This window comes from Ochlerotatus camptorhynchus, unplaced genomic scaffold (assembly GCF_037179485.1).
Source record: "Ochlerotatus camptorhynchus isolate MF236.1 unplaced genomic scaffold, CSIRO-AGI_Acam_v1.1 ptg000331l, whole genome shotgun sequence".
Classification (NCBI taxonomy): Eukaryota; Metazoa; Arthropoda; class Insecta; order Diptera; family Culicidae; genus Ochlerotatus; species Ochlerotatus camptorhynchus.
Window position 1 is genome coordinate 303,637 of NW_027040819.1, and position 15,061 is coordinate 318,697.

The 15,061-nt window shown below is 37.0% G+C and overlaps 1 protein-coding gene across 2 annotated transcripts in view; it reads right to left on the minus strand.

Moving 5' to 3' along the window:
- LOC135708690 (rap1 GTPase-activating protein 1-like) overlaps window positions 1-15,061 on the minus strand; it is a 265,252-nt gene that overhangs the window by 233,973 nt on the left and 16,218 nt on the right. For both annotated transcript variants that reach the window (XM_065230789.1, XM_065230788.1), the window contains exon 2: window positions 3,262-4,068. In XM_065230789.1, the coding sequence (XP_065086861.1) occupies window positions 3,262-3,470 (209 nt within the window). In that variant the 5' untranslated portion in view covers window positions 3,471-4,068. The remainder of the gene's footprint in view (window positions 1-3,261; window positions 4,069-15,061) is intronic.

Here is a 15,061-nt window from a genome sequence, read left to right on the forward strand (position 1 = left end):
TACACTTCTATAGAGAACAACTAGTGCAAGTTTGATCAAAGTAGTCAATCGCGTTCAGAGATAACGTCAAATGGAACTGGAAAGAAGAAAAAAATATTAGGCACAAACACCTGAAAAATACGGAGCTAAAGTGCTGAAGATGCCGAAAAAAAAACAGTTTGTCGAGTGCTCCTACCTAAAAAGATACCCTGAGTGTGAAAAGGAATCAGCGGACCGACGAAAAAACTGGAACCAGGGATGGTCAGCTGCGCAGCAAGGTGTACAGGTGCGTTAAAGACAACCCCGGTCTTTCGATCCGAGATGTGGCCAGAAGGTACAACGCCAACTTTCAAACGGGATATCCTTGCCAGGGAAGGATACAAGTCGTACAAAGCCAGTAAACATCTCAACCGGCACATGAAGCAGAATTCCGTGGCCAAAAAGCGTGCAAGCCTCTTGTACGACCGTGTTTTGACGAAACACAAGGGCTGTACTTCATTATGATGGCTACCAAGCCTTTGGGATTTTCCTTATTAGAGAGTTGAATAGATTTTTCTCCTTTAGCTTACTTAAATCTTTGGTTTTAATTAGTTAGGTAGGTTCCGATTCAACACATTGTAGTTTCATTTATATACCTGTGATCTTGACTTTTATACCTAGGGGATGAGTACTTAAGGGGGTTAGATTTTGATAAGTTCTTTAGTGGGAATGACACTGATGAAGACTGCACATTGTAGTCGAAATACGTATCTGTCATGGATACCAAAATTAATTAAGTGGAATTAAATGGAAGATAACCTTTTTTTGCTGTTTTATTAAAGCATTCCGCTAACAACCCAATTTCATTACTTCATTATGATGGCTACCAAGCCTTTGGGATTTTCCTTATTAGAGAGTTGAATAGATTTTTCTCCTTTAGCTTACTTAAATCTTTGGTTTTAATTAGTTAGGTAGGTTCCGATTCAACACATTGTAGTTTCATTTATATACCTGTGATCTTGACTTTTATACCTAGGGGATGAGTACTTAAGGGGGTTAGATTTTGATAAGTTCTTTAGTGGGAATGACACTGATGAAGACTGCACATTGTAGTCGAAATACGTATCTGTCATGGATACCAAAATTAATTAAGTGGAATTAAATGGAAGATAACCTTTTTTGCTGTTTTATTTATAACTATTAAAGTTCGCATTGAGAGCATTCAAGCCAAATGTAACAAATATATAAAATGTTTGTATTGTCTTACAAACAGGAAATCCAAACTAATATTTAAACAAGTTTTTAGACCAGCCATGATGTACGCTGTGCCATTATGGTCTAGTTATTGCACTACCAGGAAAAAAGCACTTCAATGGACTTAGATATATATCATAACAATTAAGACTTAGTACTGTTACTGTAATAAAGGCTCACTAAAAGTAAATTGGTACGCCTCTCGCGTGCCACTAGCACGCCTCTAGTGTTGGGAATCTAAAATATTTGACAGTGGTTTGTTTACACTTCTATAGAGAACAACTAGTGCAAGTTTGATCAAAGTAGTCAATCGCGTTCAGAGATAACGTCAAATGGAACTGGAAAGAAGAAAAAAATATTAGGCACAAACACCTGAAAAATACGGAGCTAAAGTGCTGAAGATGCCGAAAAAAAAACAGTTTGTCGAGTGCTCCTACCTAAAAAGATACCCTGAGTGTGAAAAGGAATCAGCGGACCGACGAAAAAACTGGAACCAGGGATGGTCAGCTGCGCAGCAAGGTGTACAGGTGCGTTAAAGACAACCCCGGTCTTTCGATCCGAGATGTGGCCAGAAGGTACAACGCCAACTTTCAAACGGGATATCCTTGCCAGGGAAGGATACAAGTCGTACAAAGCCAGTAAACATCTCAACCGGCACATGAAGCAGAATTCCGTGGCCAAAAAGCGTGCAAGCCTCTTGTACGACCGTGTTTTGACGAAACACAAGGGCTGTACTTTGATCGATGACAAAACATACGTCAAACTCGATTTCAGGCAGCTTCCCGGTCAAAAGTTTTACATCGCGACTAGACGTGGGGATATGCCGGGAAGATTCAAGTTCGTATTTGCCGACAAGTTCGCGAAAAAGGCCATGATTTGGCAAGCGATTTTCAGTTGTGGCATGAAAACAGAACCATTCGTACGATCCTCCAAGTTTACATCGAAGAATGCCTGAAAAAGCGTGTATTGCCGTTCATCCGCAAGCATAGGGGTAAAGTCATTTATGGCCCGATTTGGCCAGCTCCAAGGTGGTTCTGGAGTGGTATGCTACCAACAAGATCGATTTTGTCCCCAAGCTAATGAATCCTCCGAATTGCCCGGAATTTCGACCAATCGAAAAATACTGGGCAATTTCGACGAAGTAGTGGAGCAGTCAAAGACATCCAGCAAATGCGGGCAAAATGGAAGAAATGTGCTGATTCCGTGTCCGTTTCCACTGTGCAGGCGCTGGTGGGCTCCATCAAGAGGAAGGTTCGAGATTTCGTTCGAACTGGAGAAATGTAACCATCTAATGCTGTAACTTTGAAGTTTTAATAAAAGTACTGTAAAGCAACCATTAATGGACTTTTTAAACTTATTGAACCACGATTTGCATGTATTTTTTTACGTACCAATTTACTTTTAGTCAGCCTTTAGCTGGAGCACCTAGGTTAAAATGAAATGTAATTTATTTTCAATTTGGAACAAATAAAGAGTTAAAAAAATACTTTTGGGTACTTTTTTCTTATCGTATAGGTCAATGAATCGAGAGAAAAAATAACATTGAGTATTAAGTGGCCCCGGCTCAACTCTCTGTTCTCTCGAGCGAGCGAGCACGAGATTGGTTGATTACGGCTGAAAACGTTGATAAATTTTCAATAGATAACCATTGATTAACAACTATACTTTATACCAATCAAATCTTACATTCAACCTGCAATCTAAAAAAAATACAACCAACCTGTAGAGATGAACTAGCCTTCGGCTAAAAATCTCTAAAATAAAGATTAAAAAAACATCAAACCTGAATCAAATGGTGTAATTAAAATTGAATTTAATTCATCATGTTATCAGCATTCGAAACCTGACACAATTTCGTCAGACGATTTTTTTTTTGAGTTGGACCCCAGACGTAGTCCTACTTCAAAAGTTCGAAAATTGATTGCTGAACAACAGGGAAATCTAGAACAGCATGTATTACATGAGCAATGCAACAGTTCTACAAGAGCTGATTGAACCCTAGCTATCAGCTATCCTACACTTAGTATGCAATATTCTACAAATACATACCCTTGAGGCGATAATCGGTTGCTGCGGTTCAAGCTTCTTGTTTCTCCATTCTCATCCTTTGAGCTACCGGAGGAGCTGAAGCCGGCATTGGTCGATCCACTAGCACCTACTCTTCCATTGCTTCCTCCGCCTCCCGTCGCTGCTATCTGGCCATCCTCAATCATGTTCTCGTTGGCCACGATTTGTTCTAGCATTTGAATTTTCAACATTTTCACGGCTTTGGTATCTGTTATTCCCCTTATTTTTTCCTCGCCCTGATTTTTATTCCATTGATCTAATTTTCTCTCACCTCGTCTTCTTGTTACTATTCACATACAAAACTCCAGCTTTTTGTGTTGCCAGCGCCCACTACGGCGAAGGCTTCCATCACTGCTCATAATAATCTTTTTTTGACAAATCTGCTTATATTTACTTCAAACTTCTTTCACACCTTCTTCTTCATGGCACGGAAAGCGTACAACTTGCGCCTCTTCTTATGGTGCTTTACGCTTACGCTCGTGTTTAAACCGAATTGCGATTACACTTTCATTTCACTCTCCAACGGGCAAAACAGCGCGCAACGTGCACTTCTATTGTTCACCTGCTTCAGATATGGAGAATCAACGTTACCAGTCCAACTTAACCACAACGACCTCGCTACACCTGTCGCCAGTTTTGCTTGTCCTGGTACCGCGCAATCCCAGTCCGATCATCATCAACAACACTTTTTGGCTTTCCATTCCTCCTTCGAAAAGCAGTAATGCATCAGGTATCATTGCGCTGAAGATTGCAATTTCTGGTACACTCAAACCACTGCACTACAAGTACCTACAAACGAAAGAAGAGCAGAAAGGTAATTTTAATCAATTTTGTGTTTTGTGTGCTACTACTGGTTGTGATTGGTGTTTTGGTCGCGAACAAACGTATAGCAATCGATCGCAATGATGGTGTGGTGGCACACTGTTTGGAAGGATGAACTGATCAATCGATAGATATACATCGAACGAACGTTTAACTTTCTCGAATATACCAACTAATGGCTGGCTAGAGGCTATAGGCAGTGCGATAGATTAACGCTGGCTAACATACATGAAGCTTGTGCACGATAAAAATCGGATACACATAAACAGCTGTAACTTTTTAACTATTGTACAAAATAACTTTAAATTTACAGATAGCAGTTCATAGATAATACTGGACAAGTAAAAGAATGTGTGTGATTCAACTACGAACTTTGACTTGGATTTTGATAGAACGGGTGTTCAATAAAAAATGAAAAAAATTTCAGTCATATAGCTAGTAAAAAAAAATTTCAACGAATTCAGCATTCAGCAAACATAATGTTTATTCTTCAAAAAACGTCAATGAAGATTGGAGAATCAAAATATCATGGCTATATTATCGAACATATTTTGGTATATTTTTTTATTTGAAATTGTATATGTAAACGCTACTGAATGTAATATGATCGAATGAGAAGTATAGTATTTATAATTATGTATCATTTTCAAATCAAAACATGATATTTTCGATTGGGATGTCAAGTCTCTGAAAATAAAATCAAGCATAAAGGAATCAGAAGTACACATAAATAAAAAAAAGTAAGAGGTTGTATCCAAGACACGACCATAGATTTGACGTAGGATTACGAAAGGTAGTATAGCAAAAGTATAGTAAATATTAAATTGATTTCGTACAATTGTAGAAATTTGAATAGATTGAACTGCCCATCAATTTTGGTATTCAAAAATGAAATCTGCATACCGGACAGTACTTACCTTTATGCTTTTAGATGCAAATTTTTAGCCCCTCCTACTAAGAGAATTCGGCACGATTAGATTTTGGCATAATTCTCTTAATAGGAGGGGCTTCAAATTTGCATCAAAAGGCATAAACATAGGTACCGTCTAGCATGCTATCACGGTATCATGGAAAATCTTCGTTTTATGATGACGTAATCCCGCATTTCTGTGCACAAAACGCACGGAATTTTTAGCTTTTTCTATAAATGAAAAATATGCGAAAATTGATTGTAGGAATCTAAAATGGGATACCTCGACAAATGTTCAAATAATACTCTTTAAAAAATTTATGGTGGTCCTGAGAAGGGCCGTTTTGTCGTGATGGTTGAGTAATGCTGAGCTGGGTGTTTAACACTGATGAGGCTGTCGAGCTGTATGTTGTTTGAAGCGAGGGTGACACGCTTGGCATAGATGACCGACCCCCGCACGGAGCGACTAACGAAGAGCTACTGATTCTGATTCTGATTCCAAGCGGTGGTGCTTCTTCTTCCTATAGTTGCTTATGTGGGCTCTGCAGCTCGCTGTTTGCAGGCAACCTTTCGTAGCGTACGGGAGAAAACGCGCCGAAAGCATTGCTGCTGCTGCTGTTACTGCTACTGCTGCTGCTGCTGTGGACACCGTCGACCGGACACCACCGCACAAGGTGATTGAATGAGCACCATTCAGTGAGACAGGATTGAATTCGATTTTTAAATCTGTGTTAGGGAATGCGCTGATTTCAGGCAATCGGTGATAATTTTGATCACCATTGCAACAGTCGGGCATTTGTGTATTTTTCAATAGTGACCTATTGAAAATTAATAGTGTTCATTTTAGCAGATTGGTAGATAAATTTCCAATCGTTTGGTTTGTTTAGAATTAAAATCCATCTGCTATTGGAAGAAACCTGACCAATTCAGGCCTTACATTAATTTGATAACGGCACAAAAGCATTTGTAAACAAACTTTCTAAGGCCTTTTACACGCAAACCAAAGTATGCCCGTGCAAACCAACAACATCATCGGATAGGGGCAACTATCACCTTTCCGAAAGTGGTATTGGTTTGCGTGGGCGTACTTTGGTTCGCATGTAAAGGGCCTTAGAAAGTTTGTTTACAAATGCTTTTGTGCCGTTATCAAATGTCATGCCTGAATTTTCTAAATGCGGTCGATTTTGGTTTTTTTTTTGTTAATCCTGTGGAGATCTATTTAGCCCTGACGTACGTAATTTCAAGTAGGTCCTAAGTAACATTGACAAATTCTCTTCGTCCACTTTCTCTTTGCATCCCCACGGCCATGTAAAGATATACCCAGGTATTTTCAGCACACAGATCGATAAAAGAAGCTTTTATCCAGCATCTTATACGACAAACACATCAAGAAACGGTTATATGCTCAAGTTATTAAAGAGAAAGAGAAAGTCGACGAAGAGAATCGATTAATGTTACTTAGGACCTAATGCAATGTTCAGCTGGATTTGTGAATGTAAAACAAATCCTAGCTAGCTCTGCATGATGATTTTGTTTGATTGTATATTTTGTAAAGCCGCCGGGAAATACCAGCTGGTGGTTTGTTCTTTTTATATGATATCTCCTTACTAGAAAACAGGCAAAAACTCACAAACAGGCTTCTTTTCATGGTATACAGTGTGATAATTAAGTAATCAATTAATCTCAATTAATTATCTCAACATCTGCCACTAACCATTCATAAATTTCGGTAACATACAAGAAATTCAATAATCCATATTAAATTTCCTATGTAAGCGTCGATCGAAACAAACTTTTTGACGTCACTACAAGGGTGATTGAGTAAACGAATGAAACTAATCGTGCGAAGCGGAATGAACATCGAGTGAAAACGAATTGCACTAATACATTCAGGCCTACAATTCCACACCTTCTATAGACCAGGTTGAGCTTTGATAATTAGCTGCTTGCGGGAACTGACATCCGATTGATGACATACTCTTTAACAAATTTGTGGTGGTCCTGAAAAGGACCGTTTAGTCGTGATGGTTGAGTAATGCTGAGCTATTAGGGTGTTCAACAAGGATGAGGCTGGCGAGCTGTTAATTGTTTGGAGCAAGGTTGACGCGCTAGGCATTGATGACCCACAGCTACTCACGAGGAAACTGATATCGATCGCGACGCGGCTTCTTCTTCCCTTCTATGGATGCTCGCTGCTTTCAGGCTGCCTTTCGTGGTGTACTGGAGAACAATGTAAACGCCACACGCTGAAAGCAATGCTGTTGCTGATGCTGCTGCTGCTGCTGCTGACGTTGACGACCGGACACCACCACACACGGTGATTGAATGAGCACCGTTCAGTGAGACAGGATCGAATTCGATTTTTAAATCTGTGTTAGGGAATGCGCTGTTTGCAGGTAATCGGTGATAATTTTGATCACCATTGCAACAGTTGGACATTTGTGTATTTTTCAATAGTGACCTATTGAAAATTAATAAAGTGTTCAATTTAGCAGATTGGTAGATAAATTCCCAATTGTTTGGCTTGTTTAGAATTAAAATTCATCTGCTATTGACAGAGGTATATGTGGTCAAAACCTGACCTATTTTCGTCCCGCGGTCGATTTTGGTTTTTTTGAAATTGCACCCCCAATATGTTGCCGAAAGACGTAATCCTACGTCAAAAACATAGCGTAGTTCGTACGTAGGTTCAGTGTCCGCAAAAAACTCAAAAACTCAAATCTCATACATGAGTTTATTCGCCAACATGTTTTGCCATGTGAAATTCAACTGCACAATAATCACCGATAAGATTTCCGATTCAAAAATTCAATGCTTTATATGCTATCTATTTATGTTTGCGTTATTTGATGTAAAACTTACAAAACATACATGTGCATGCGATAGAATTGACATTTGAGCGATTTTTATGAGTTTTTACTTGGAATGAACTTTTGGCGTTGAGTGTGAGTGCGTGAAGATGAATGAGAATGAGAATTCATGAGAAGTTTTGATTTTCGGAACACTGCGTAGGCTTAAAAACTGAAAATCATAATAATATACGTCTGTGTAGGTGCCATCAACAAAGAGCTCAAACACTTTCAAAAGTAAAATTTTATAAAAAACTGTAAATATGGCCGGTCAATAAAATTATGTAACACAGACAACTTTCACGCTAGACAAATCTTGAGATAGGGTCCTGGTGGCGTCATCTCCCTGGCGTCAGTGATTGGCATTTGCGTCGTGGAATATCCGACGGAAAATTACATAGAAAAAAAATGTTTCAATTGTTTACAAACTATGGCGTTTCATGGTCTATGAAGAGTGGTATAAAGAGCCTTATTTTTTAGGGTTGGAATAGGTTAATTATGGCAAAATAAATCTAAATTCTTAGTTGTCATTTCTGACCAACGTCAAAATGTTATGTTACTATTTACAAAAAAAAATACCAACAAAAAAAATACCAAATGGTCCGTTACCAGCAGCAATGACGAATGAATTTCCTTGCATTACTGCTGATTTCAAATGTGAGATTGTTCTAAATATTCTAGATGGCACTTTTTTCTCTTGACTAAAACTCGACCTGCACAGAGATTACATGCGTACATTATGAACTAAATAATTTTCACTGAATGAATTTTCGTTTGGTATATAAGTTAAAAAGTTACAGCTGTGTTATGGATGTCCGATTTTTAACGTGTGCAAGCCTTATAAACACGCACGCTAGATAGTATTGCTTCGGCTACCGTTGGTTGAAAAAGAAATAGCTTGAGTTTTAATAAGCCGCCAAAAACGCACCAGAGAGAGTGAAAACTAATCAACAAAGCGAAAAATCAACAAAATTGGAATCGTTTTCGGTTTTTTGAGGCTAGGGAGAAAATTGTAAATTAGTTAGTTAAAATGCATTGATACAAATCAATCGTGCAAATATGTTTTGGAACTACGCTGTATCGTAGTTACTGAACCTATGTTAGTTCACAACACTACTCACATACGTTTTGCATGCTTCTGCCACTACAATGAGTACAAATATTATTAATATTCTCTTTTAATCGGCCTTAATTTAAACGAATCAATGCTCGCTAAAAAATTATTTTATATTATATTTAATAGAGTTCATTACGACAAGAACAAATATTTAACTCAGCTTGCTATTATGTGCAAAAATTACCAACATCTAACAACAAAACTTACGTGAGAAAATCTGTACATTTTTGTACAACGTTGATATTTTTTTGTACAACGGTGGAGCGCATATAAATTCCAACAAATTGTCAGGTAAGATTTGAAATTTAGCCTGATGTATTTTCCAGTGAGTTTCAGAAACAACATCAGGTTAAAGACGAATGGAATGATACTAGTGAATTGCCAAGTTAACTTTCAAAATATAAGGTAGGGTTTAAGAAATGTCCAAATTTATGAGATATTAGTGATTGGTGTCCGTGGCGTGGCGTACACAATAACTGTCAAAATTGATAAATTTCAAGTTGGACGACTCTTTAGCTACTATTCTTTATTTTTTAATTGAATACCAACAATAATAACACGTCTGGTTTGGAATTTTGCTACCAATGCACGGCAGACTGCAATCCAACCAGCAATCATAAAGCAACAAAAACACAACTAACTCCAAAACCACCACCTAGTAAGGAACAATATAACGACGTACGTGATCGCTACCCGTGGTATAATTTTATTTACGACGAAGCAAATATTGTTTTTTTTTTATTTCGAAATCGAAAATTACTTTGAAGCGAAGGTAAAAAAATAACAAGTAAAACCAAGTTATTGTTGCCGTCTAGCTTTAGTGCTTCTATTTGTAGTACGGTTGCTTGCATTGACGGTTCAAACCACCGCTGCCGTACGTATTTCAGCAGTGGCCCACAGCTTGCTACGGTGGGGTGAAACTTTGTTTACAATAGTTTTCGAGTAGCCACACAATCGTGAATAAAACGAAAAAACCTCTAGCCGAAAGGCGAAAAGGGGGAATTTGGTGCTGTCTGATGCTTTGCGCATTTGTAGGAACAGATAATATTTAAGGTAGAGACTGTACTGCCAATATGGTTGCGGTTCGATAGTGCGAGTGGCTATTGATTTTTTTTTTAATTTGCTGTGGATTTATTTATCTTTCAATCTACGGGACTAAAGGAGTTATTTTTTTCTATCTTCGATGAATTTTTTGATTGGTCCCTCATACCGTTTCTACACTATAGCCTTTGCCGATGAATCGAAAGTAATTTGATGCACAAAACACTTATTGAAAGTTAATCATCGGAAAAGTGTTGACCAAACGAAATGTGTTAGATACTGATGCTACTGCTGTAGCTGAGTATGATGGACAATCTAGTTACATGATTTTTACACATTTATTTTCAACGTTATGTAAGACAGAAAGAGAAAAAAACATTTCAACGATGAGCCTACCCAAACCGAACGGTGATGTATGGGAATGTACGGTTGAACCTAGAGATACGAGAAATGTGCAATTTGTTGTGCAATCATCTCCAATGTGACTTCAATGCGAAAGTTCATACAAATTGATATTTTTTAAGTTTTATAAAGCAGAACAGCTGTGATGAGCTTCTTGAGTGTGTTGATTTATTTCCTTTTAATTCCGTTATAATTGCTTATCTTTTGACAGACACGCGTATTTCGGCTACTACTTGCACTACCGTGAGATGACAAAGTGACGTAAACGCCACCACGGTCAATTTTCACTTTTCAAACATTCGGGTTCTGCATTTTAAATGACACCCTAAAACACTTCAAACTTGTACAAAATTTGATTTGAAGCATGCAGACAAAGTGACGTAAGCCATACATTTTCGGAGAAACAGTTAATTTTTTTTCACTGTTTCTACACATAAGTGACATCCTTCATATATAAGTGCTAACTTATTAATAGCTTTTTTAAACATCAAGGATCATATTTTTTCTTTGTTTAGATCATATTGAACTGATCCAGTCACATTTTTGTAAATTTTCTTAATCATGACGAGGATAATCAAACATTTTTGTAGTCTGAAAAATTCACTGAATGGATTTAAGTCACATTGTCGTGAGACTTCATCAGTGCCAAGTGCTCAACAACACAGCTGCGTGAGAGATTATTTACGCAAGTTTTTTACCCAAGTAACAATTCAGTAACCATTTGGCAACCACTCTGATTTATGATGGTTTTATAACGGCAATGAACAATCAATTTAGTTTAAATATAGCATTTCAAAGTGTAAAACATTTCTCCTTAGTAATTCAGCTTTCTGCTGTTTTAAAATCCTTTTTTAGTCTGGAAAGAAAGTCAAACACTGTCTTGTTTTAAAATAAATTTAAAATAATTCTCAATCCCTCCTTAAAACTGTTCTGTAATTCAAGCATAAACGTCATTAACAATTATTTATTAATGTCTTGATATAATGCTTAATGAACGTGTTCTATCATTATAAAAGCAGAACCATAAAACCATTAGTATTTGTAGAACAAAAAGCATTTATTGTTGCTTTTTAGGCTTTTTAAAGTGCAACTCCAAAATTACTATGTTTTTAAATTGAGCTTAAAAGATGGTTTCTCATAGTTAATAAAAGTCAAATTTATGACGAGGAAATCTCAAAGGATAGACGACGTAGGATGAAAAATTCAAGTCGATTTAAGCAAAATTTAATTCTTTAGAAGAACCAGCACCCCATCAACGACTGACCATCTGGTGGAGGAGAGTAAAGTGAGCTTGGCCCTCGAATTCAGAAAACATTGTGGAAAGTTTTAAAATAATACCAGCCTTCTTAAGATCTTGCGAATAGATGTACCAATCGAAATAACAACCGACAGCAAACCACTGAAACTGTAAGTTAGTGGAGATTAGCTGGTTTCCGATACATAGCAGCGATTTTATTCGGTAAAATAATCAGCTCTTCGAAAATTTCATTCAAGCGTACATCTCTGCATCGTTGGATGGTGCACTTCTGAAACCATCCGGAAGCAGGGGATCTTTTTCGGGAACGATTACGCTTCTAGCTGTTCGAAATGCGAAATGGTGTAAAACAGTATCGTAAGCTATCTGAGTAACTGCTCCCAATCCATCGGGAGAAAACCGCCTGGAAGAAGCGCAACTATCGAAAGATAAACAAACTTTAACGTTTAACTTTTTGTAGGCAACTTTGCCTCCATAAATGCTGCCATAGGAAAGGATCTGAAAGGATCAAGCAAAATAGCTTTAGATAAATACAATTCAGCCTGCAAGGTTTCTTCATAAAACCATTTTAAAACCGTATGAATATGTTAAGGATTTCTTGAAAGCAAAACAACTTTTCCACAAATGACCCATGAAAATCAACTTTAATGCCACCGCCATGCTTGGCATACACAGTTTTGGTCACGAACTGCTCATTTGCTTATAGCTTTGCACATTGTTGACGAAACATAGTTATTTTTGAAGCAGTAAGCTTGTTATACATACGTAAAAAAAAGAAGATTTTAATTCTAGTTAAAAACTATATTTGATTTTGCGTTTCAAAAATGAAGTGAGAAATGCTCACTACACATCTCGGACTATAAGTTTAAAAAAAATCATAGGCGTTGATTCAAATGTTAAGTTTTACCTACTCTTTGCATATCTATATTAAACTATGATCCTAATTTATCAATAAATTTAGGAGAAGAACAAATTTCAACAACTGAGTGAAAAGTTATTACCAAATGAGCAGTTGGTGTTTTCAATTGTGCATGCCGAGCATGGCCACCGCCATATTACAATTAGTTTGCTTGTTTGTTATTCTTCGATTTATATTTATACCATTTATATTTCCTTGGATATAACTATGTTTTGGTAAATTTAGCAATGAGCAAACATTTAAATGCGAAAATCATATAAAAAAATCTCGGCCTAGCTCGATCTGTAGATTTTTTTTTATATAAATCAAATCAAATCAAAGTTTTACGAGGATGGACTTTTTTTTGACGTAGGACTACGTCTTTGATTTCTCTATGGGGGTACACTTTGTGAAAACCGAAAATGGAACATGTAACAAATTAAGAAAGATTTTGAACGTTAATAACTCAACTGCCCCTGGTCCAATTTCAATAATTTTATCACCAATCGATCAGATATATAGATTTAAGCTTGTTATATATACGTAAAAAAAAGAAGATTTTAATTCTAGTTAAAAACTATATTTGATTTTGCGTTTCAAAAATGAAGTGAGAAATGCTCACTACACATCTCGGACTTTAAGTTTAAAAAATTCATAGGTGTTGATTAAAATGTTAAGTTTTACCTACTCTTTGCATATCTATATTAAACTATGATCCTAATATATCAATTAATTTAGAAGAAGAACAAATTTCAACAACTGAGTGAAAAGTTATTACCAAATGAGCAGTTGGTGTGTGTTGCTTTCGAGTGTTAAGACATCGTCTCCCGCAAAGTTTACATTTTTCCCTCTACCAACACAAACATCAGGGCTAGATACACGGTAAGAAAAAATACTCAAAATTAAGTTAAAAAAAAACTCAACGTTGGGTTCTATCATTTGAGGTCCGCCGTTGAGTGAATCAGAAATGCGGCGTTGGTTTAAAATTTACTCAACTATTGAGTAATAGTAAATGAACTCAAATATAAGTTTATTTTCATTGAGGTTGCTCTTATGCGCCTTTAACCATTTCATTTTCACAAGCGTTAATAGACGAGTGGTCAACACACGGGCCCCGTAATCTCAACGTCCATGGTTCGGTTCCAGTCTGCTCCGTTTTATTATTTTTTTGTCAACTTGGTCATCATGATCAGGATTACTCAACATTGAGTTTTCTTCTTTAACTTAATTTTACCTAGCCCCACGGAAGCCACGTGATGAGTGAAAGGAACTCAATTTTGGGTACTTTTTTCTTACCGTGTAGATCTTCACAGGATCTATAGAATCCACGCAATTTCAAAAAACCAAAATGCACAGAATTACGAAAAGAGGTCAGGTTTCGACCAATAGCAGATAGATTTTAATTCTAAACAAGCCAAACGATTGGAAATTTATCTACCAATCTGCTAAAATGAACACTTAATTAATTTTCAATAGATCACTATTAAAAAATACCAAATGTCCAACTGTTGCAATGGTGATCAAAATTATCACCGAATGTCTGAAAACAGCACATTCCCTAACACCGACTTAAAAATCGAATTCGATGCGGTCCCACTGAACGGTGCTCACCGTAAGTGGTGGTGTCCAGTCCAGCAGCAGCAGTAATAGCAGCAGCAGCAGGAGTGCTTTCAACAACAACAACAACGAAAGGCTGGCAAGCTGCAGAGCTCATATGAGCAACCATAGAGAAGGAGGAAGAAGTCCCACCGCTAGGCTAGGATCGGAATCAGTAGCTCGTCGTGCTCAGCTCAGCATTACTCAACCATCACTACAAAACAGTCCTTTTCAGGACCACCATAAATTTGTTAAGTTAAGAGTATTATTTGAACATTTGTCAAGGTCATTAGTTCCCGAAGCAGCTAGCTATCAAGGCTCAACCTGGTCTCTATAGAAGGTGTGGAATTGTAGGCCCGAATGAATTGATGAGATTAATTATCGGCCGACCATTTTCCAGAACACGCTGGTAGGAAGTGTTAAAAAAAACCATATAGAATTGAAGAGAAGTGGGAATAGTTCGCTTTGGGTGTATATTTAGTCCCCAGAAAGCCAATTAAATCAAATTTGTGAGTAAATTAGCTCTCAATCTCTCGAAGGTCCCTCCTTTTTTACATATTCTGCACAAACGATACTTTCCGCCCCGCGCCATTCATATAATTCGGAACGAAATCCTGTGAGGGGTGAATTGCATACACTTTAATACCAAAATGCACAAAACTTAAAAATTCATAAATAACAAAAAATTCAAAATACACCTTTTAAAGTCAGGTAGATGAATCGAAAATACTCAAGTTGACAGTCACTTGGATTCTCTTCATCAACTTTCTCTTTGAAATAAATACTACAAATTTGATACGCTTACAAATAAAAAACGGAAAGAGTTAAGAAAGAGTTAAGAAAGAGTTAAGTTGATGATTGATCAATTAAATGAACTAAATGTTCACATTTG